General features: G+C 34.9%; 1 protein-coding gene across 1 annotated transcript; it reads right to left on the bottom strand.

Annotated features, from left to right (window-relative positions):
- Positions 1–364: 364 nt before the first annotated feature.
- Positions 365–3,288, bottom strand: LOC131076361 (wall-associated receptor kinase 5-like). The gene is made up of 3 exons (XM_059220357.1): positions 2,469–3,288; positions 2,168–2,353; positions 365–1,572 (listed from the first exon to the last, which is right to left on the bottom strand). The coding sequence occupies exons 1-3, from the start codon at positions 3,286–3,288 to the stop codon at positions 365–367; spliced, it is 2,214 nt and encodes a 737-aa protein (XP_059076340.1).
- Between the last annotated feature and the right edge of the window lie 14,959 nt (positions 3,289–18,247).

Below are 18,247 nucleotides of genomic sequence, written 5' to 3' on the forward strand. Positions count from 1 at the left end.
AAACCTCTTCTTAAACCACTGACCACCATGGAAAGAAGAAGGATGGCTCATAGCATATCCTGAAGATTGTTGATGTGGTCCTCTCACAATAGATCCTGTAACAGGTTCACTAATCATCTGCTCTCCAGTCGCTCCTCGTAATGCTAAGGAAAGATTCTCCTCTGCTAGCCTCGACTTCTCCACAGCTGCCTCCAAGCTCTTAGGTCCATGCATCCGAATCTCTCCACTAATATGATCACTGTGACATATACAAAGCATAATCCTCTATTTATTTATTAATTTTTTAAAATAATATTGCTTTAATTGTTACAAAGATGGCAATGTATAAGAGAGCAAGTTAACTTCCTAAAATTTTCTTCCTTGATTATATTCCATTCATATTTGACATTTGAATCAATGAACTCGAAGGATCCTCAAAAGCATTCGGAGGGAGAGAAGCGTGATAATCCCATGAAGCATTCTCACTGGGGAATTTATTGTAATGCTCAAGTGTTGCCTGTGTGGAACCACCCTTCTGCATAGGGAGAACCACATTCCTATTTAAAAGTCGTGCTTGTTTTGTAGCTGCCCTTATCCACACAAGCTCCTCCACTACCTTTCTCATCGACGGCCTTGCCCTTCCTTCCTCATGCAAACATGCCTTGGCCAGATTTGCCATATTCTCCATTTGCGCTTGGGTTTCTTCGTCCACTACTCTGGGATCTAATATCTCGGCTAAGTGCCCACTATTAATTGCAGATAGGAAATGGTCGTATAAAGTGTACATTTCACCTTGTCGAGACAACAAGGGCTTTAGACCAGTAAGAAGCTCCACCAAAACTACACCAAAGCTATAAACATCACTCTTCTCTGTAAATTGATTGCTTCTTACGAACTCAGCATCCACATAACCTGGAGTGCCCGAGGGAAAAAGTGTGCTGAGATGCATTTCGTCAGAAGGTCGTAGACGAGAAATACCGAAGTCTGCCACTTTTGGAGTAAATGTCTCATCAAGAAGAATGTTCGATGATTTTATGTCACGATGAAAAATGGATTGAGAAGCTTCATGATGCACATATGCTATACCTTCTGCTGTCTCCAGGGCAACTTGCCGCCTTCTTTCCGAGGACAAGTGTTTTTCTGGAGACTGTAGATGCTGAAAGAGTGTTCCACTCGACACAAATTCGTAGACAAGCAAGGGAAGTTGAGTACGGAGACAACAACCTATCAATTTCACTACGTTTCTATGATTGATGTGGGATAAAATCACAATTTCATTAATGAACTCAGGGGAAAATGATTTGGGCTTTTTGATCGCCACGGGCATGCCATCTGAGAGAACCCCTTTGTACACGATTGCAAAGCCGCCTTTTCCCAACTCTACTGAGTAATTGTTGGAGGCTGTTTTCAACTCTGTTTCAGAAAACATTCTGAGGCTTTTTCTTCCTCCCAGGGAAGCTATGCGTTCCTCCATCTCAAGACCACCATTTTCTATGAAATTTTTGTCACCAGTATATTTCAACTGACGCCTCCTTAGGTACCAAAATAATCCACACGCTGCAAATGAAACTCCAATAAATGAAGAAGCAGAACCTGTCGAATCATAAACAGCAAATTCTTAATAATAATTTTTGGGTTTAAAATTTTATGAAGTGCAATTAAATTGTTACGAGTAAGAAATTCATCCTTTAAAATCAGGTAAGATTGAACTTTCAAATATATATTTCTTTTTTAAATTGAGTGAAACCTTTTTATCATCCACAAATCATGATAATGAAAGCAATAGATAGTTATCAGACAATCAAGATTGTACTATGATTGCCATCATTTTAACTACAACCTTTCCGAAATAAGATCATCTTCTGGTTACTTTTGAACTGATATTTACTCTGTATATTATAATCATAAAGAGCAAATTCTTAATAATAATTTTTGGGTTAAAAATTTTATGAGGTAATTAAATTGTTATGATTAAGAAATTCATTCTTTAAAATCAGGTAAGTTCATGATAATGAAAGCGACAAATATAAATATAACTATAAAAGTCAAGATTATCCTATGATTGTCATCATTTTAACTACAACCTTTCCCAAATAAGATCGTCCTCTGGTTACTTTTGAAATCAAATTTACTCTATGTATTATAATCCATTTAATGTAAAGACAGAGATGCCAAGTAATCCAGTTACCTATAATTGCAGACCTTAGCGAGTTGTTCGAGCTCGGCGACTGGCATCTTGTCCCGTTTTGGAAGCCGTCTCCGCTGTAATCCTTTGCACATGAACAATTGTAAGTGCCAGGTAGATTATGACATATACCACCCTGCGATGCTTCAACGCACATATTCAAGTCTGCTTCACTGCATTCGTCCACATCTGTACATCCATTTTCATCGTCAAAGAGCGAGGGAAATCTGAAAAGCAGTTATTGTAAAAGAGACGATATGATAGCAGATAACGGTACTAAATTCGAAAATTGCGGAGATCGTACCTGTGCAACCGGTGCCATTAGAGTACCCACTCCCTTCATAACTCGTAAGACATTTGCATACATGGGCGCCCTTTGTTGCGTCTAAACATTCAGTTTCATCGGTGCAAGAGTAATTGGATGTTCCTTTGGCCGTCGAACAATTTCCATTGCTGATGCCCCACTGGAGGCGCATGCCGTAATGACCCCTCGCATAGGAACCAAGTTCGCCTTGAGGCAACTTCCAAGTATGTGGGTCGAGAATAGTGGAGAATCCGCAGGATCCCCCACCCGTGAAGTTTATCGCCCTCTCATTTCCTGGAATACCAGCTTCACAGCAACCATAGGTGTTGCAGTATCCTGGATCATACTGAGTTAGACATGCAGATTGACATCCCCCTCCACCACCTTTAAGACTGAAAGAACCCTTTGCTCGGCAACCAATGACCACGAATCTATTGGAAGAGTAAACGGTGAAGGGGCCATCCGCAGGTAGCGTGAAATGGAGAGAGGCATCGTCTGTATTATTACACGAGATGGCTTTTAGAGAAGTCGAATTTATTATCAGAGAGCCGGCATAACTCATCTCCAAGATCTCAAGCTCCGTTTCTGTTGAATTTACAAAAGTGCCAAGAAATAGACTCCAATTCCCGTTCTCCTTCTGCATGCATTTGATCTGAAAACCGGGTAGTCCACACCTAGAATTGGATATCCAAAATGGAAAAGTCACATTCTGTGAACCACACCATTCAGGATTGCATCGTGCAACGCCAGTGGTGGCCAAATAGCAACAAATAATAATTAGGCCAACAACCTCCCACTGCATCTGTTTACTAAACGACATTTTTTCGGAAGCCATCCAAATTAATGGCAGAAGAGTAGTTCTTGTGGTATTAAGGAGGCCCAAGCAACAGACTGACTACACTGCTAGAACACGCAGATTGACATATTTGGTTTTAAAAATGAAAAACACTGAATTGACTTAAACCTTAGGAGCTTTACTGAAGTAATAACGATTGAAACGTTTTGTTTAATAATAATATAAATAAAAATTATTGTATGTTTATGTATTAATAGTTGTGATTTTAAAGTTGTTATTGTTAGGAAATGTATCATTCGTTGTGAAAAATAATCGATCATGTCATGCCACATCAGGTGCACAGGTATTGGGGCCTCTTTTGCAAGTCTATTGGTCTCACTTTTTTTGGGCTGTTTTGGACACCTTGACAAAAAACATGCTGATGTGGCACGATACTTGATGATGTGGCTCTGAAACCTTAGTTATAAGCATGAGACTTGCCAAGTAAGCTATTGTAAAAAATTGTGAGTGATTTGAAATTTCCAGACAAGATTTTAAGAAGGGCGAAATTAAGATAAATCATAATGTATTTTTATATCAGTGAATTCTGCTCTTTTTAAATTAACAATCACTTAACATACTTTTTAACTTTATCAGTAGTTTCTCCTCTTTTTAAATTAATATTCAATTAACATACCTTTTAACTTACTTTTTAACTTGAAATGTATCTTATAAAATTAGAAAATCCTGCATGGTCTGCTAATAGAGAATTCTTTTAAGATTATTATGTAATTTAGTTGTTTTTCTGTTTTTTAATAAAAAATTATATAAAATTAAACAGAGCATTTTCTAAAGAAAGAGTCAACTCTAGGAATAAATATTGTTTAAACAGAACAATTTAAGAATAAATATTATCCAAATAGAGCAGTTCCAAAATAATCCCCCACACAAATAATTATTTTATGTGTTAAAAACGATTCTCCAACCTCGCATTAAAATATATTTATAATGTATTAATGTAGTGATACATCCTATTTCCTCAAGCAGTATAGAATGAATCTACACCTTCCATAGTCAATTAAATTTTCCTAAAGCAGGCGCTACCTTAACGCCTAGCGGTAGAACCGGACACGAATAACCTCTATAATAAACGTTTGTGTCAATTCAGTTATTTAATTAAATTTGTAAAACGGAATAAGTCAGTCTGTGTGACCAAACCCAGTCTTACATAGCCGTCTGGCGTAACAAGTAGCCATTTGTCACTGAATTCGATTAATTGAAAAATATATATATATATATTCTAAACCCTGCCAATTAGATACGAGCATGGTCTTGACGAAGTCTTTTTTAATTATTTTGTTTGACACAAACTGATTTTTTTATTGTTATTTTAAATTTTGGAAAGAGACGACCTTATATATTAGGTAATAAGTTATCGTTTTTAAAGTCTTTTTCCAAATATTTATCCACTCAGAAGGAGTTTGCCGGCGAAATCCTGAGGAAAGTTTATAGAAGAAACTGAAAACAAGCCTGGTATCTACTCACAAGTAATTTCAATTACATCTATCTAGCATTAGCATTCTGGGTGTACTTTTGATTATATTTATCAATTAAATGATATTTAAAAATAATGGAATATTTGCATTTTAGTTTTTAAACAATTGATCAAATGTATATTTAAAAGATTGGTCATTTTTAAGTATTTGATTTAAAAAAAAATTATTGTTTGAAATTTAAAAAAATAATAAATATTTTTAAATATGATAATAAAAACAATCTTCGATTTAGAGGTTGAGTAATTTAAATTATTTATCTTTATATTTAGTATTTAGATTATGATGATGAGACATTTATTATATCTATATAATTGATAATTTTAAGATGAGATAATCTAGAAGGAACACAAGAAACTTTTTTGGCTAACAGCCAAGGACTAGGGGATATCCATTCCACCAAATTCTTCGGGGTACTATCCCTACCTCATCCCTTTTTTATGTCGAAGTCTTGCAGCGTTGGTGGGCTCATCAAGAACCTTTCAACTTCTCCAACACACCAAGGGCCCATACAAATAAATTCAACAAAAAAAAAAGCACATATATAAGAATATTGAAAGTCTTAAGAATGTAAAAGAAAATTTGATTTATAAACTATGCCAATAATAGAATTAAAGAATGAATTTGTAATATATAGATTCTAAAAAAAATTGTATGTGTGTGTGTGTGTGTGTGTGTGTGTGTGTGTGTGTGTGTGTGTGTGTGCATGTGTGTACATATAATACCTTATAGAGAATTCAAATTTGTTTAGTAAATTGGAAGTATTAAGTACTTTTATTTTTAAATTGTTCTATTAGTTTAATATTGCAATGAAGAAATTCGCATACCCTACTAATTTCTCTCTAATTTTAGATTATTTTAATAAATTTAAGAAATGGAATGTAATATTTTTGTGTAAATTTTGATTCTTTTATCTATCCCCCCCCCATACTTTTATGAATCTTATTTTTATCTTATTTACTCCATACATTCTTTTTATAACACTCATATATATTTGAGAACTCATCTTACACATAAATTTAGTCTCACATGACACAAAACATACTCTAAATTCAAATTTTTAAAACCCAAAGTTGTAAACTCCTACATATTTTCATTAGCCATTCAATTCTAATTTACATGGTTGTGCAACTATTCATTGTTTTAGTATATAGTGCAATATTTTATTATGAATTCAACATAAAATAGTTGAACTCTCCTAGAGATGAGCACAATATGGATTTTGATGAGGCTAGGTTGTAAGATGAGCTCTTGGAATCCTCAAATGTTGTCAATACTTTTGATTTGTTATAATTGTCTAGTTCATCTAATCCTTTCTATTTCAATAGTCCTTGCAATCTCAATGATGTAATAAGTGTCAAATGATAGTTGCAATCTTGGTTAGTAAGGCTTGCACAATCTATTAATTTATAAGTCTCTTAGTAGATCTTATTCTCTATAAATAAGAGCTTCTAGGGGAAAGGACCTAGTAGTTGAGCATGTTATAATGACTATGATAGCATTTGTTGATTTAGTGCCCAATATTTTTGACAACATTGCACCAATATTTGTGACTTTAAAGTTGTTATTATGATGATGAATACCTATAATTGAATGAAAAGTATCCCTAAGCAATTAAAAAAAATGTTCATCATGTGCTGCCACAACAACACACAAGTATTGGTATCACTTTTTCACAAGTATAAAGCTAACCGTTTTATTTTTTATTAATTTCTTGATTATTTTTAGTTTTTACTCTTTGGTATTTCCTTTTCTTTTTGTTGTTATTCTTTAGATTTTTATCCCCCTAGATTTTAGGTTGTCTTATAGGTTATTTGGTTTTTTTCCCCTTTGTTTTTTGTTTTTTCTAGTATTTTTCTCCCTTGATCCTTGTGCTCTCTCCTTCACCACATCTCTTTTTATTCTCACTCAGATCTGCAAATCATTTTTTTTCATCTCCTTGGAATTCTTTTAGATCCCGATGATGAATCATAGAGTGTGATTTGAAACATTGATGATAAAAAATATTTACACAATCGAATCCAGAAAAAATTAAGAGAATACAACATGGATTGCAGAAATATCAAAGCATTATATTAAGCATTTTCATGTTTCTACGAGATGTATAGATTTTATACGTTATCAAGGTTTTATAGTTTAGATAATCATTATATCAAGAGATTTTTCGATGTTCAATATAATTAATTATGACATAAATGATTTCAAATATATAAAAAATGTTATGAACACTTTTGATTACGATTCACATTATTTATGTTAATAGTCTTTAATGTTTTTTGAGAAATTAACTTGTATAGGTTGGATAATTAATTAAGAAAATGGTCAAGGTCCCTCAATTTTGAAGATGTCCAAAGCTAACCGATATTAATATCTCACAATCATAATTAGTTGGCATTACTATTTTTATTCTAAAAATATTATGGGTATTTCTGAATGAGATAAATGTGGTGACTTCTGACCCCAACTAAGTCCCTCAATTTCATGTACATACTTTCATTTATTCCAATTCATTTTTGTGTTTTGGTGCTTTCTTTCTATCTAAGCCTATTTCTATGTTTTCTCTTTTGCTACATGTTTTTTTTTTTTTTTGTGCTACATTTTTTGTTGATATGATATTTTTTTTTTTTTGTGCTACATTTTTTGTTGATATGATATTTTTTTTTTTTTTGTGCTACATTTTTTGTTGATATGATATTCTTACCAAGTATTACAACTATCTACTCTTTTCAAATACAATCAATTAAACTATTATACAATATTGAGGTTCGTCATCTGGGTAAGTGCAAGAAGTTGTGTCTAGTAAAAAAGTGGAAATCAGGCAGAGTCAATAGGAGACGACTCAGGATTCCATCTACACTCGGGATCCCGAGCCAAAAAATAAACGGGATCCCAAGCCTAGAACCCCAAATGGGATCCCATATTAAAATGAAATGAGATCCCGTGTTAAAATGAAACGGGATCCTATGTTGAAATGAAATGGGACCCCATTTTGAATATATATATATATATTTAAAATGGAGTGGGTTTGTTTTTTTTCCATACGGGATCCCGATTGAAGGAGTGGAGCCCTCCGCGGAAATTTCTATATGACAGTCCCTTAGAACACAATATGGTCCTAAAGACCCATCACACATACATGTGAGAACTATCTCATGCGTTCGACCCCTTCTAGGACCATGTATATGTGTATGACCCCATAGGATCACATAGTTGACCCTAAGGGGTCATATGTGGTCCTAAGGGGTCACACATGTACATTGTAGAATACATGCGTGTATCCCCTTAAGCCATTTCCTACTTTCAAATTCATTCCCCTTTTAAGCCACATGTCCTACAATTTAGTTTGATCCCTTTTCTTGCCACATGTCACAATTAGGCTTGCATCCCCTTTTAAGCCATGTCCATATTATACCATGACTTATAACACGTGCATGTGTGTGATGGGTCTTTAGGACCACATTGTGTTCTAAGCCTGGGTCATATGTGGTCCTAAGGGTTCACACATGTGTGCTCTAAAATACATGCGCGTGTCCCCTTAAGCCATCTCCTAGTTTCCAATTATTTCCCCTTTTAAGCCACATGTGTCCTATAATTTAGTTTGATCCATGTTCATATTATACCATGAGTTAGAACATGTGCATGTGTGTGACGAGCCTTTACTAGGACCACATTATGTTCTAAGGGGTCATATGTGGTCCTAAGGGGTTACACATGTGTTAGAACACATGTGTGACCCCTCAGGACCACATATGAGCCCCTTTAAGATCCTAGTAGTTGGGGTATATTGTATAAACTAAGTATAGGATGTTAAAAGAGCTCATATGTGGTCGTAAGGGGTCACACATGTTATAACACATACATGACCCCTTAGGATCACATATGACCCCTTAGAACACAATGTGGTCCTAAAGTTCCATCACACACATGCACATGCTCTAACTCGTGCGTTCAACCCCTTCTAGGACCATGTACATGTATAAACCCATAGGATGACATGGTGTCCTCAGGGGTCATATTATGTGGTCCTAAGGGGTCAGGCATGTACATTAGAACATGTATGTGTGTCCCCTAAAGCCATGTCCCATTCCCCTTTTAAGCCACATTTCCTAATAAATAGTTTGATCCCCTTTCAAGTACCACATGTCCCAATTAGGTCTGCATCCCCTTAAGACATGTATATCTAGTTTAAACACATGTGTCCAACCTCTTAGGACGCAATGCCACCTTTTTAAAATTCCCTTACAACACAATGCCACCTTTTTAACATTCCCTTAGGACACAATGCCAGCTTTTTAACATTACGGTATACAACATGTACCCCTTGTGACCCAACTTGACCACATAAGATCTCATATTATGTCCTAATTAGGCCAATCCCTTTAAGTCATGTGTCTTAAATAATTAATTATAAACTTTTTAGATGCTAAATTTGAAATTCTTATTCTAAGTACATGAAATTAACTTATTATGACCATACCCCTCTTAACATACTATTACGACAATGGTCATTTTAACATACTAGGACCTATTAACTATATATATTAATAAATGCCATATATTAAATAGTATAATAGGTCCTATTAACTATAAATGAAATTAAGTAATTCCGATCAAATTAAATTTAGTTATGACCATGTCACCTTAAGGTACATGTAATTAGGAAATGCGCGTGTCTTAAGGGGATGGTCTTAATTATTTATTTAAAATGATCCCCTTAAGCCACATGTGTCTCCTATTTAAAGTAGTTCTTCTTATCCTTAAGCCACATACATCCTATAATTTAGGCCTATCCCCTTAAGCCACATACATCCTAATTAGGCCTATCATCTTAGGCCACATACATCCTAATTAGACCAATCCCTTTAAGTCATGTGTCTTAAATGATTAATTACAAAATTTGTAGATGCTAAATTTGAAATTCCTATTCTAAGTACATGAAATTAACTAATTACGACCATACCCCTCTTAACATACTATTATGACAATACCCCTTTTAACATACTAGGACATATTAACTATATATATATTATTAAATTACTTATATTAAATAGCATACCCCTTCCTATTAACTATATATGACATTAAGTAATTACGATCAAATTAAATTTAATTACGACCATGTCCCTTTAAGACACATGTAATTAGGAAATGCACGTGCCTTAAGGGGATGGTCATAATTATTTATTTAAAATGATCCCCTTAAGCCACATGTGTGTCCTATTTAAAGTAACTTCTTCCCCTTAAGCCACATACATCCTATAATTTAGGCCTATCTCCTTAAGCCACATACATCCTAATGAGGCCTATCATCTTAAGCCACATACATCCTAATTAGGCAAATCCATTTAAGACATGTGTCTTAAATGATTAATTACAAAATTTGTAGAGGCTAAATTTGAAATTTATATTCTAAGTACACGAAATTAACTAAATACGACCATACCCCTCTTAACATACAATTACGACAATACCCCTTTTAACATACTAGGACCTTTTAACTATATATATTATTAAATGACATATATTAAATAGCATAATAGGTCCTATTAACTATATATGAAATTAAGTAATTAGAATCAAATTAAATTTAATTGCGACCATGTCCCCTTAAGACACATGTAATTAGGAAATGCAGGTGTCTTAAGGGGATTGTTGTAATTGTTTATTTAAAATGATCCCCTTAAGCCACAAGTGTGTCCTATTTAACGTAACTTCTTCCCCTTAAGCCACATACATCCTAATTAGGCCTATCCTCTTAAGCCACATACATCCTAATTAGGCCAATCCATTTAAGAAATGTGTCTTAAATGATTAACTACAAAATTTGTAGATGTTAAATTTTAAAATCATATTCTAAGTGAATGAAATTAACTAATTAGGACCATGTACCCCTTTTAACATGTATAATTAGGACCATACCCCTTAAGCCACATGTGTCTCCTAGTTAAAGATTCTTCCCCTTAAGCCACATACATCCTAATTAGGCCTATCCCCTTAAGTTACTTGTCCTAGTTAGGCCAATCCCTTTAAGTCATGTATCTTAAATGATTAATTACAAAATGTGAAGATGCTAAATTTAATTACGACCTGTTTAGGCTTATCCTCTGAAGCCAAATTTGTATTATTTCTAGTTTTCTCCCCTTAAGCCACATCTCCTAGTTAAGCCAATCCCGTTAAGTCATGTGTGTTACAATGATTAATTACAAAAAAATTCGTAGATGTTAAATTTTAAATTCTTATATATGATCATATGTAAAAGAATGTTCTAGATTTCATGTATACATGTATGTATATATATGTAAAAAAATTATCATTTATCTGTCTATAGAGCTTGTATACATATATAATGTATATGTAGATTGGACATGTTTTAAAATTATTTATACTTTATTCATGTTTTAGTTTCAAAATTTAGATTTTAAATTTTTATTTGATTTGTAACTAAATGTGTGTACATATATATATGTAGAGCTTAGATTACATACACATCAGCACATAGATGAGTTTGATATAGAAGATTTGCTTAATGCAGCAGGGCTCAACCCACCCCAAATGACCCTGCCCATGGTGCACCACCTCCACCCCCACCTCCACCCCCACCCCCTCCTCCACCTCCACCCGAGCATCAACCTCCACCTCTTGGTTCTGATGAGGCTTGATTTCAAGCCATTATTGATAAGAATATTGTTTTCATATAGGGAAAGTTAATGAGATCCTGAGAGCACCACATATATCCATACACATGCACCGTTTTGCATCAAAGATGCAAAATGCTATTAATGCAGTTAGGTCTATAGATGCAGAGATCGATTCACATCGAGCATGGAGAGAGGAGAGATGTTGGTTTTATTCTCATGGCCTCTCCTATAGGGATATTTTAAACTTAAGAATAGAAAAATCTCACTTTGTTCCATATTTTTCAAACCCTGTCATAGGTGAACCCATTCCACCAAACAAATCCCACATATCCATGGGGTGGTGCACACATTAGGGAATGATCGATAATTTTTGGGATTGATGGTAGATGGTATTTGACACCCCACCACATGCCAACTTAGAGTGCCCTTTATACTTCTTGATAAAATTATATGCAATTTTTTTTGTGGTTTAAAGCCCAATTATTTTGATATTAGAGCATTCCATAGTGTTGGTGGTGGCATGCCACAAGATAGGTTGCAGTCACGTATTGACCCCAACAGACTTGCCTATTGCTAGGCCATTGTGGCTGCTATGCCTGTTATACCTATGACTATTCATCAACGTTCTATTATCTCCACATTGGACTCATTGGCCACACTCACTGGTAGCCTTAGTCAGCAGAGATCTGATTTAATGGACCATGGCCACGTTGACACTGGTGGAGATCTACTAGTAGGTGAGGATGATGCTCACATGAGTACAACCATTCCATGTACATCAACACTTTATTTTTGTATGAGTTGCCATCGACTATGCTATGGTCCTTGTGATGGTCAAGACCTTGCTTCCAGTTCACATCATGGTCCATCCTCTTCAACTGCATGAGGAGCATCCATTGATCATGATAATATTGGTTCATATGTTGATTTTATTTGTGATGATGATCATCCCATAGATCATGATTCAGGTGGTAAATGGGTATGGGGAGATTGTACATACATACAATTTTCTATATATATTTAAATTTATATTTATATATATCTCTCTATCTATATGTCTTCACTATTTACACATGTATGTCTCCAACCCATTTTGAGGCCACTGCGACACTAGCTTCCACGTCGGATTATCCACCTGCCACTGTGGTGAGTGTAGCTCCTCCAGCATCAGTTGTTGTGGATGAGCAGAGAGATTCTATACATTGACACTCTATCTTAATTTATATATATCTAGAGATTTAATTAATTTTGTTCATCAAACTTACATTATATTTTAAATAAATTTTAAAAATGTAATTAATTTAATATATATATTTAATTAATTTTGTTATACAGGTGGACACGACCATCAGGATGAGTTTACATTTAGATGGGGCATATGATCATCCTGACCCTCTTGTTAGTTTTCTACCGACATCATCTGCATTTCACATATTTAATGTTGATTTAAATTTAAACATTTAAATTTAATACAAGTTTCAGAGTTTTTAGTTAAAAATGAAATTAATTTGTACATGTATTAAATATATATATATGAAAGTGCATGCATATAGTTGACACATAACTCTTTTTTAAATACCTCATAGGATCTTGTTGATAGTGGAGCTTTTGTTGATGTCGCCTAGGATACATTGTGTAGAGGAGATGATCTGAGTCAGGTATGTGTATGAACATTTTATCTCTAGTTCAAATTGAATATTTTAAATATAAATTTAATTTAAATTTCTATTTTAAATCACCGATTAATCTATATATGTGTGTATGTACTATATAACATGAGATAGTAGTGGCATCAACTATCCCTATAATGCCTAGAGATGTAGAGCCCTTAGTGGAGTCTAGAGGAGATGAGCCTACGCATGTACACGTATGTGCTACTAAACTTATAATTAAAAATTAAAAATTATTTTTAAATATATATATAATTATAGATGAACTACATAGTTCTCACAAACTTTTATTTTTGTCTTGCAGAGTGGATCTTATCCTCATTCTTATCTGTGTGGCTTGAACAGTAATCTTAAATGATTTAGGGCTTGTCGTCTTCATTTTAGGGGCTATATTGGTGTGTGTGTGTGGACTTGTTTCATCACACATAGACTTGATATACATATGCATGTGTACATGTGATATATATATGTTTTACATTCAAACTTCTAGTACACATACATACATGTTTCATGGACATTATATTTATGTTTATTTATTTATTTATAATCATCTGGAGCTATGTATTTCATGACATACATGTGCAATGTTAAAAATGATACATATGTGTGCACACTTGTACACATACATTAAAATCAAAACAAGCAATTTTGATATTTTTTAATATAATACATACATACACACATTGTATACATTAAAAATAAATTCAAAGCAATTGATAATTTTTAAAATAACACATGTACACATATGTACTAAAAGCTTATACAAAAAGGTTTAATCTATGCATCTCTTGAATATAATATAAGTTTGAATCACATCTCAAATTTAAATGTTTCAAGATCCAAATGTCTTAAATCTATATATTAAAGAACCCAATATTATGAAATCTAAATTATTAGATAAGTTTGATCCAATCCTCTGAGCTAACTCCCTCATCGACATCCTTCACTCTAACCGCAAACAATTGACAACCTTTATGTGCACACCTCTTCATCTGCATAGCGAAAATCATGTGAAGAGAGATAGGTCTTTGAATACCTACAATCTGCACACTCTTCCCACTATCATCCATCCACTGCACTCTCTTACCTATACAATCTATCTGTGCTTTGTCAGATCCAAGCCAATCCATACCAAGAACCACATAATAAGATCCCAAGGACATAACACAAAGATCCACAAAAGTAAGGAAATCTCCTAAAACTAAAGGACAACTCAACATAAGGGAATCCACTACAACTTTGGTCCCTGTAGCTAACTCTACCTGACACCTATCATCTTGCTTTGTCATAGCAAGCCCACATCGCTGTACTAGAAAAGGAGAAATAAAAGAGTCTGACACTCCAGAATCAAATAACACTGAACAGTAGATACCACCTATCACAGCTGATGTCTCTACAATGGTGGCCTGATGCTCATCCTAATGGTTATCAACTACTGCAAAAATGCGATGAGACCTGCCTGCATCTCCAACTGTACGCTTAGAAGTAGTTGGCTTTTGTTGCCCTCACATCTGAGAAGTACACTAAGGACAATGAATGGTGATGTGACTTGGCTGTCCAAATGCAAAGCAATCTCTCCTAACAAATAGTCTACTACTTGGTGTTGTACTCGACTACTGAACACTGCGTCTACTAGAAGTTGGTTGAGAACTCCGTGTTGGCTGAGAAGGAGTAGGTCTCATGTCATGCTGATGACTATGACTCCTATCAAGCTAAAATCTAGCACCTTGTGCAAAGTTCTACCCCTGAGAAAACCTCTTCTTAAACCACTGACCACCATGGAAAGAAGAAGGATGGCTCATAGCATATCCTGAAGATTGTTGATGTGGTCCTCTCACAATAGATCCTGTAACAGGTGCACTAATCGTCTACTCTCCAGTCTCTCCTCCTAATGCTAAGGAAAGATTCTCCTCTGCTAGCCTCGACTTCTCCACAGCTACCTCCAAGCTCTTAGGTCCATGCATCCGAACCTCTCCACTAATATGATCACTGTGACATCTCACACAATGCTAAATCAACATCAGTTCATCATTTACATATCCAATATATTGCCTAAGCTCGAAGAGTCTGTGCTCATACTACTCCATAGTCATGCTCTATTGTCTCAAATCGTGGAACTCATCATACATACCCGAGCCTCGTGGCATCCTCTGGATCCTGCCAAACTGCCTGCATACTCTATCCACCAGCTACCTCTCTAGTATGTAGGGCATCCGCCCAATCAGGTATCTGCTCCTGAAGGTATAAGGCAGCTCCACTGCATCATCCTCCCACTCCTCACACCCCAGATACGGCCTCCAGATGACGACGTCAATGTCATCTATCACTCGCCTCCAGTGCTCTAACCTGCCAATCCGAGGCTGTGAAGTGATCATATCATACAAGTGAACAAAGCTCCGACCATGACCTCTGCCCCTGAAATGTATCGGCCGTGTGATAGGCAGATGCTCATATGCCCAAACCTGCAGAAGTGTCACTCCACAACCCAGTCCCACTGATCCATGGTAGACAAACTAGTGAAGCTCATAATACAGGTGTGCCAATACACATGGACCCCATGCATATCTGGTGTGATGTGTAACCAATGTCTCCAGTGCTCCTCCCCAGCCCACTGCTAACCCCCGTGTTGCCCTGTCACACATGACTTAACGGGATTGGCTTAAATAGGAGATGTGGCTTAAGGGGAGAAAACTAGAAATAATACAAATTTGGCTTCAGAGGATAGGCCTAAATAGGTCGTAATTAAATTTAGCATCTTCAAATTTTGTAATTAATCATTTAAGATACATGACTTAAAGGGATTGGCCTAACTAGGACAAGTAACTTAAGGGGATAGGCCTAACTCGGATGTATGTGGCTTAAGGGGAAGAATCTTTAACTAGGAGAAACATGTGGCTTAAGGGGTATGGTCGTAATAATACATGTTAAAAGGGGTACATGGTCCTAAATAGTTAATTTAATTTACTTAGAATATGAATTTAAAATTTAACATCTACAAATTTTGTAGTTAATCATTTAAGACACATTTCTTAAATGGATTGGCCTAATTAGGATGTATGTGGCTTAAGAGGATAGGCCTAATTAGGATGTATGTGGCTTAAGGGGAAGAAGTTACTTTAAATAGGACACACCTGTGGCTTAAGGGGATCATTTTAAATAAACAATTACAACAATCCCCTTAAGACACATGCATTTCCTAATTACATGTGTCTTAAGGGGACATGGTCATAATTAAATTTAATTTGATTGTAATTACTTAATTTCATATATAGTTAATAGGACCTATTATGCTATTTAATATATGTCATTTAATAATATATATAGATAAAAGGTCCTAGTATGTTAAAAGGGGTATTGTCATAATTGTATGTTAAGAGGGGTATGGCCGTATTTAGTTAATTTCATGTACTTAGAATATAAATTTCAAATTTAGCCTCTACAAATTTTGTAATTAATCATTTAAGACACATGTCTTAAATGGATTTGCCTAATTAGGATGTATGTGGCTTAAGATGATAGGCCTCATTAGGATGTATGTGGCTTAAGGGGATCATTTTAAATAAATAATTATGACCATCCCCTTAAGGCACGTGCATTTTGTAATTACATGTGTCTTAAGGGGACATGGTTGTAATTAAATTTAATTTGATCGTAATTACTTAATGTCATATATAGTTAATAGGAAGGGGTATGCTATTTACTATAAGTAATTTAATAATATATATATAGTTAATATGTCCTAGTATGTTAAAAGGGGTATTGTCATAATAGTATGTTAAGAGGGGTATGGTCGTAATTAGTTAATTTCATGTACTTAGAATAGGAATTTCAAATTTAGCATCTACAAATTTTGTAATTAATCATTTAAGACACATGACTTAAAGGGATTGGTCTAATTAGGATGTATGTGGCCTAAGATGATAGGCCTAATTAGGATGTATGTGGCTTAAGGGGATAGGCCTAAATTATAGGATGTATGTGGCTTAAGGATAAGAAGAACTACTTTAAATAGGAGACACATGTGGCTTAAGGGGATCATTTTAAATAAATAATTAAGACCATCCCCTTAAGACACGCGCATTTCCTAATTACATGTACCTTAAGGGGACATGGTCGTAACTAAATTTAATTTGATCATAATTACTTAATTTCATTTATAGTTAATAGGACCTATTATACTATTTAATATATGGCATTTATTAATATATATAGTTAATAGGTCCTAGTATGTTAAAATGACCATTGTCGTAATAGTATGTTAAGAGGGGTATGGTCATAATAAGTTAATTTCATGTACTTAGAATAAGAATTTCAAATTTAGCATCTAAAAAGTTTATAATTAATTATTTAAGACACATGACTTAAAGGGATTGGCCTAATTAGGACATAATATGAGATCTTATGTGGTCAAGTTGGGTAATAAGGGGTAAATGTTGTATACCATAATGTTAAAAAGCTAGCATTGTGTCCTAAGGGAATGTTAAAAAGGTGGCATTGTGTCGTAAGGGAATTTTAAAAAGGCGGCATTGTGTCCTAAGAGGTTGGACACATGTGTTTAAACTAGATATACATGTCTTAAGGGGATGCAGACCTAATTGGGACATGTGGCACTTGAAAGGGGATCAAACTATTTATTAGGAAATGTGGCTTAAAAGGGGAATGGGACATGGCTTTAGGGGACACACATACATGTTCTAATGTACATGCCTGGCCCCTTAGGACCACATAATATGACCCGTGAGGACACCATGTCATCCTATGGGTTTATACATGTACATGGTCCTAGAAGGGGTTGAACACACAAGTTAGAGCATGTGCATGTGTGTGATGGAACTTTAGGACCACATTGTGTTCTAAGGGGTCATATGTGATCCTAAGGGGTCATGTATGTGTTATAACATGTGTGACCCCTTACGACCACATATTCGCCCTTTTAACATCCTATACTTAGTTTATACAATATACCCCAACTACTGGGATGTTAAAGGGGGCTAATATGTGGTCCTAAGGGGTCACACATGTGTGACCCCTTAGGACCACATATGACCCCTTAGAACACAATGTGGTCCTAGTAAAGGCCCGTCACACACATGCACACGTTCTAACTCATGGTATAATATGAACATGGATCAAACTAAATTAT

The sequence above is a fragment of the Cryptomeria japonica genome, chromosome 5 (assembly GCF_030272615.1).
Source record: "Cryptomeria japonica chromosome 5, Sugi_1.0, whole genome shotgun sequence".
In the NCBI taxonomy this organism is placed as follows: domain Eukaryota; kingdom Viridiplantae; phylum Streptophyta; class Pinopsida; order Cupressales; family Cupressaceae; genus Cryptomeria; species Cryptomeria japonica.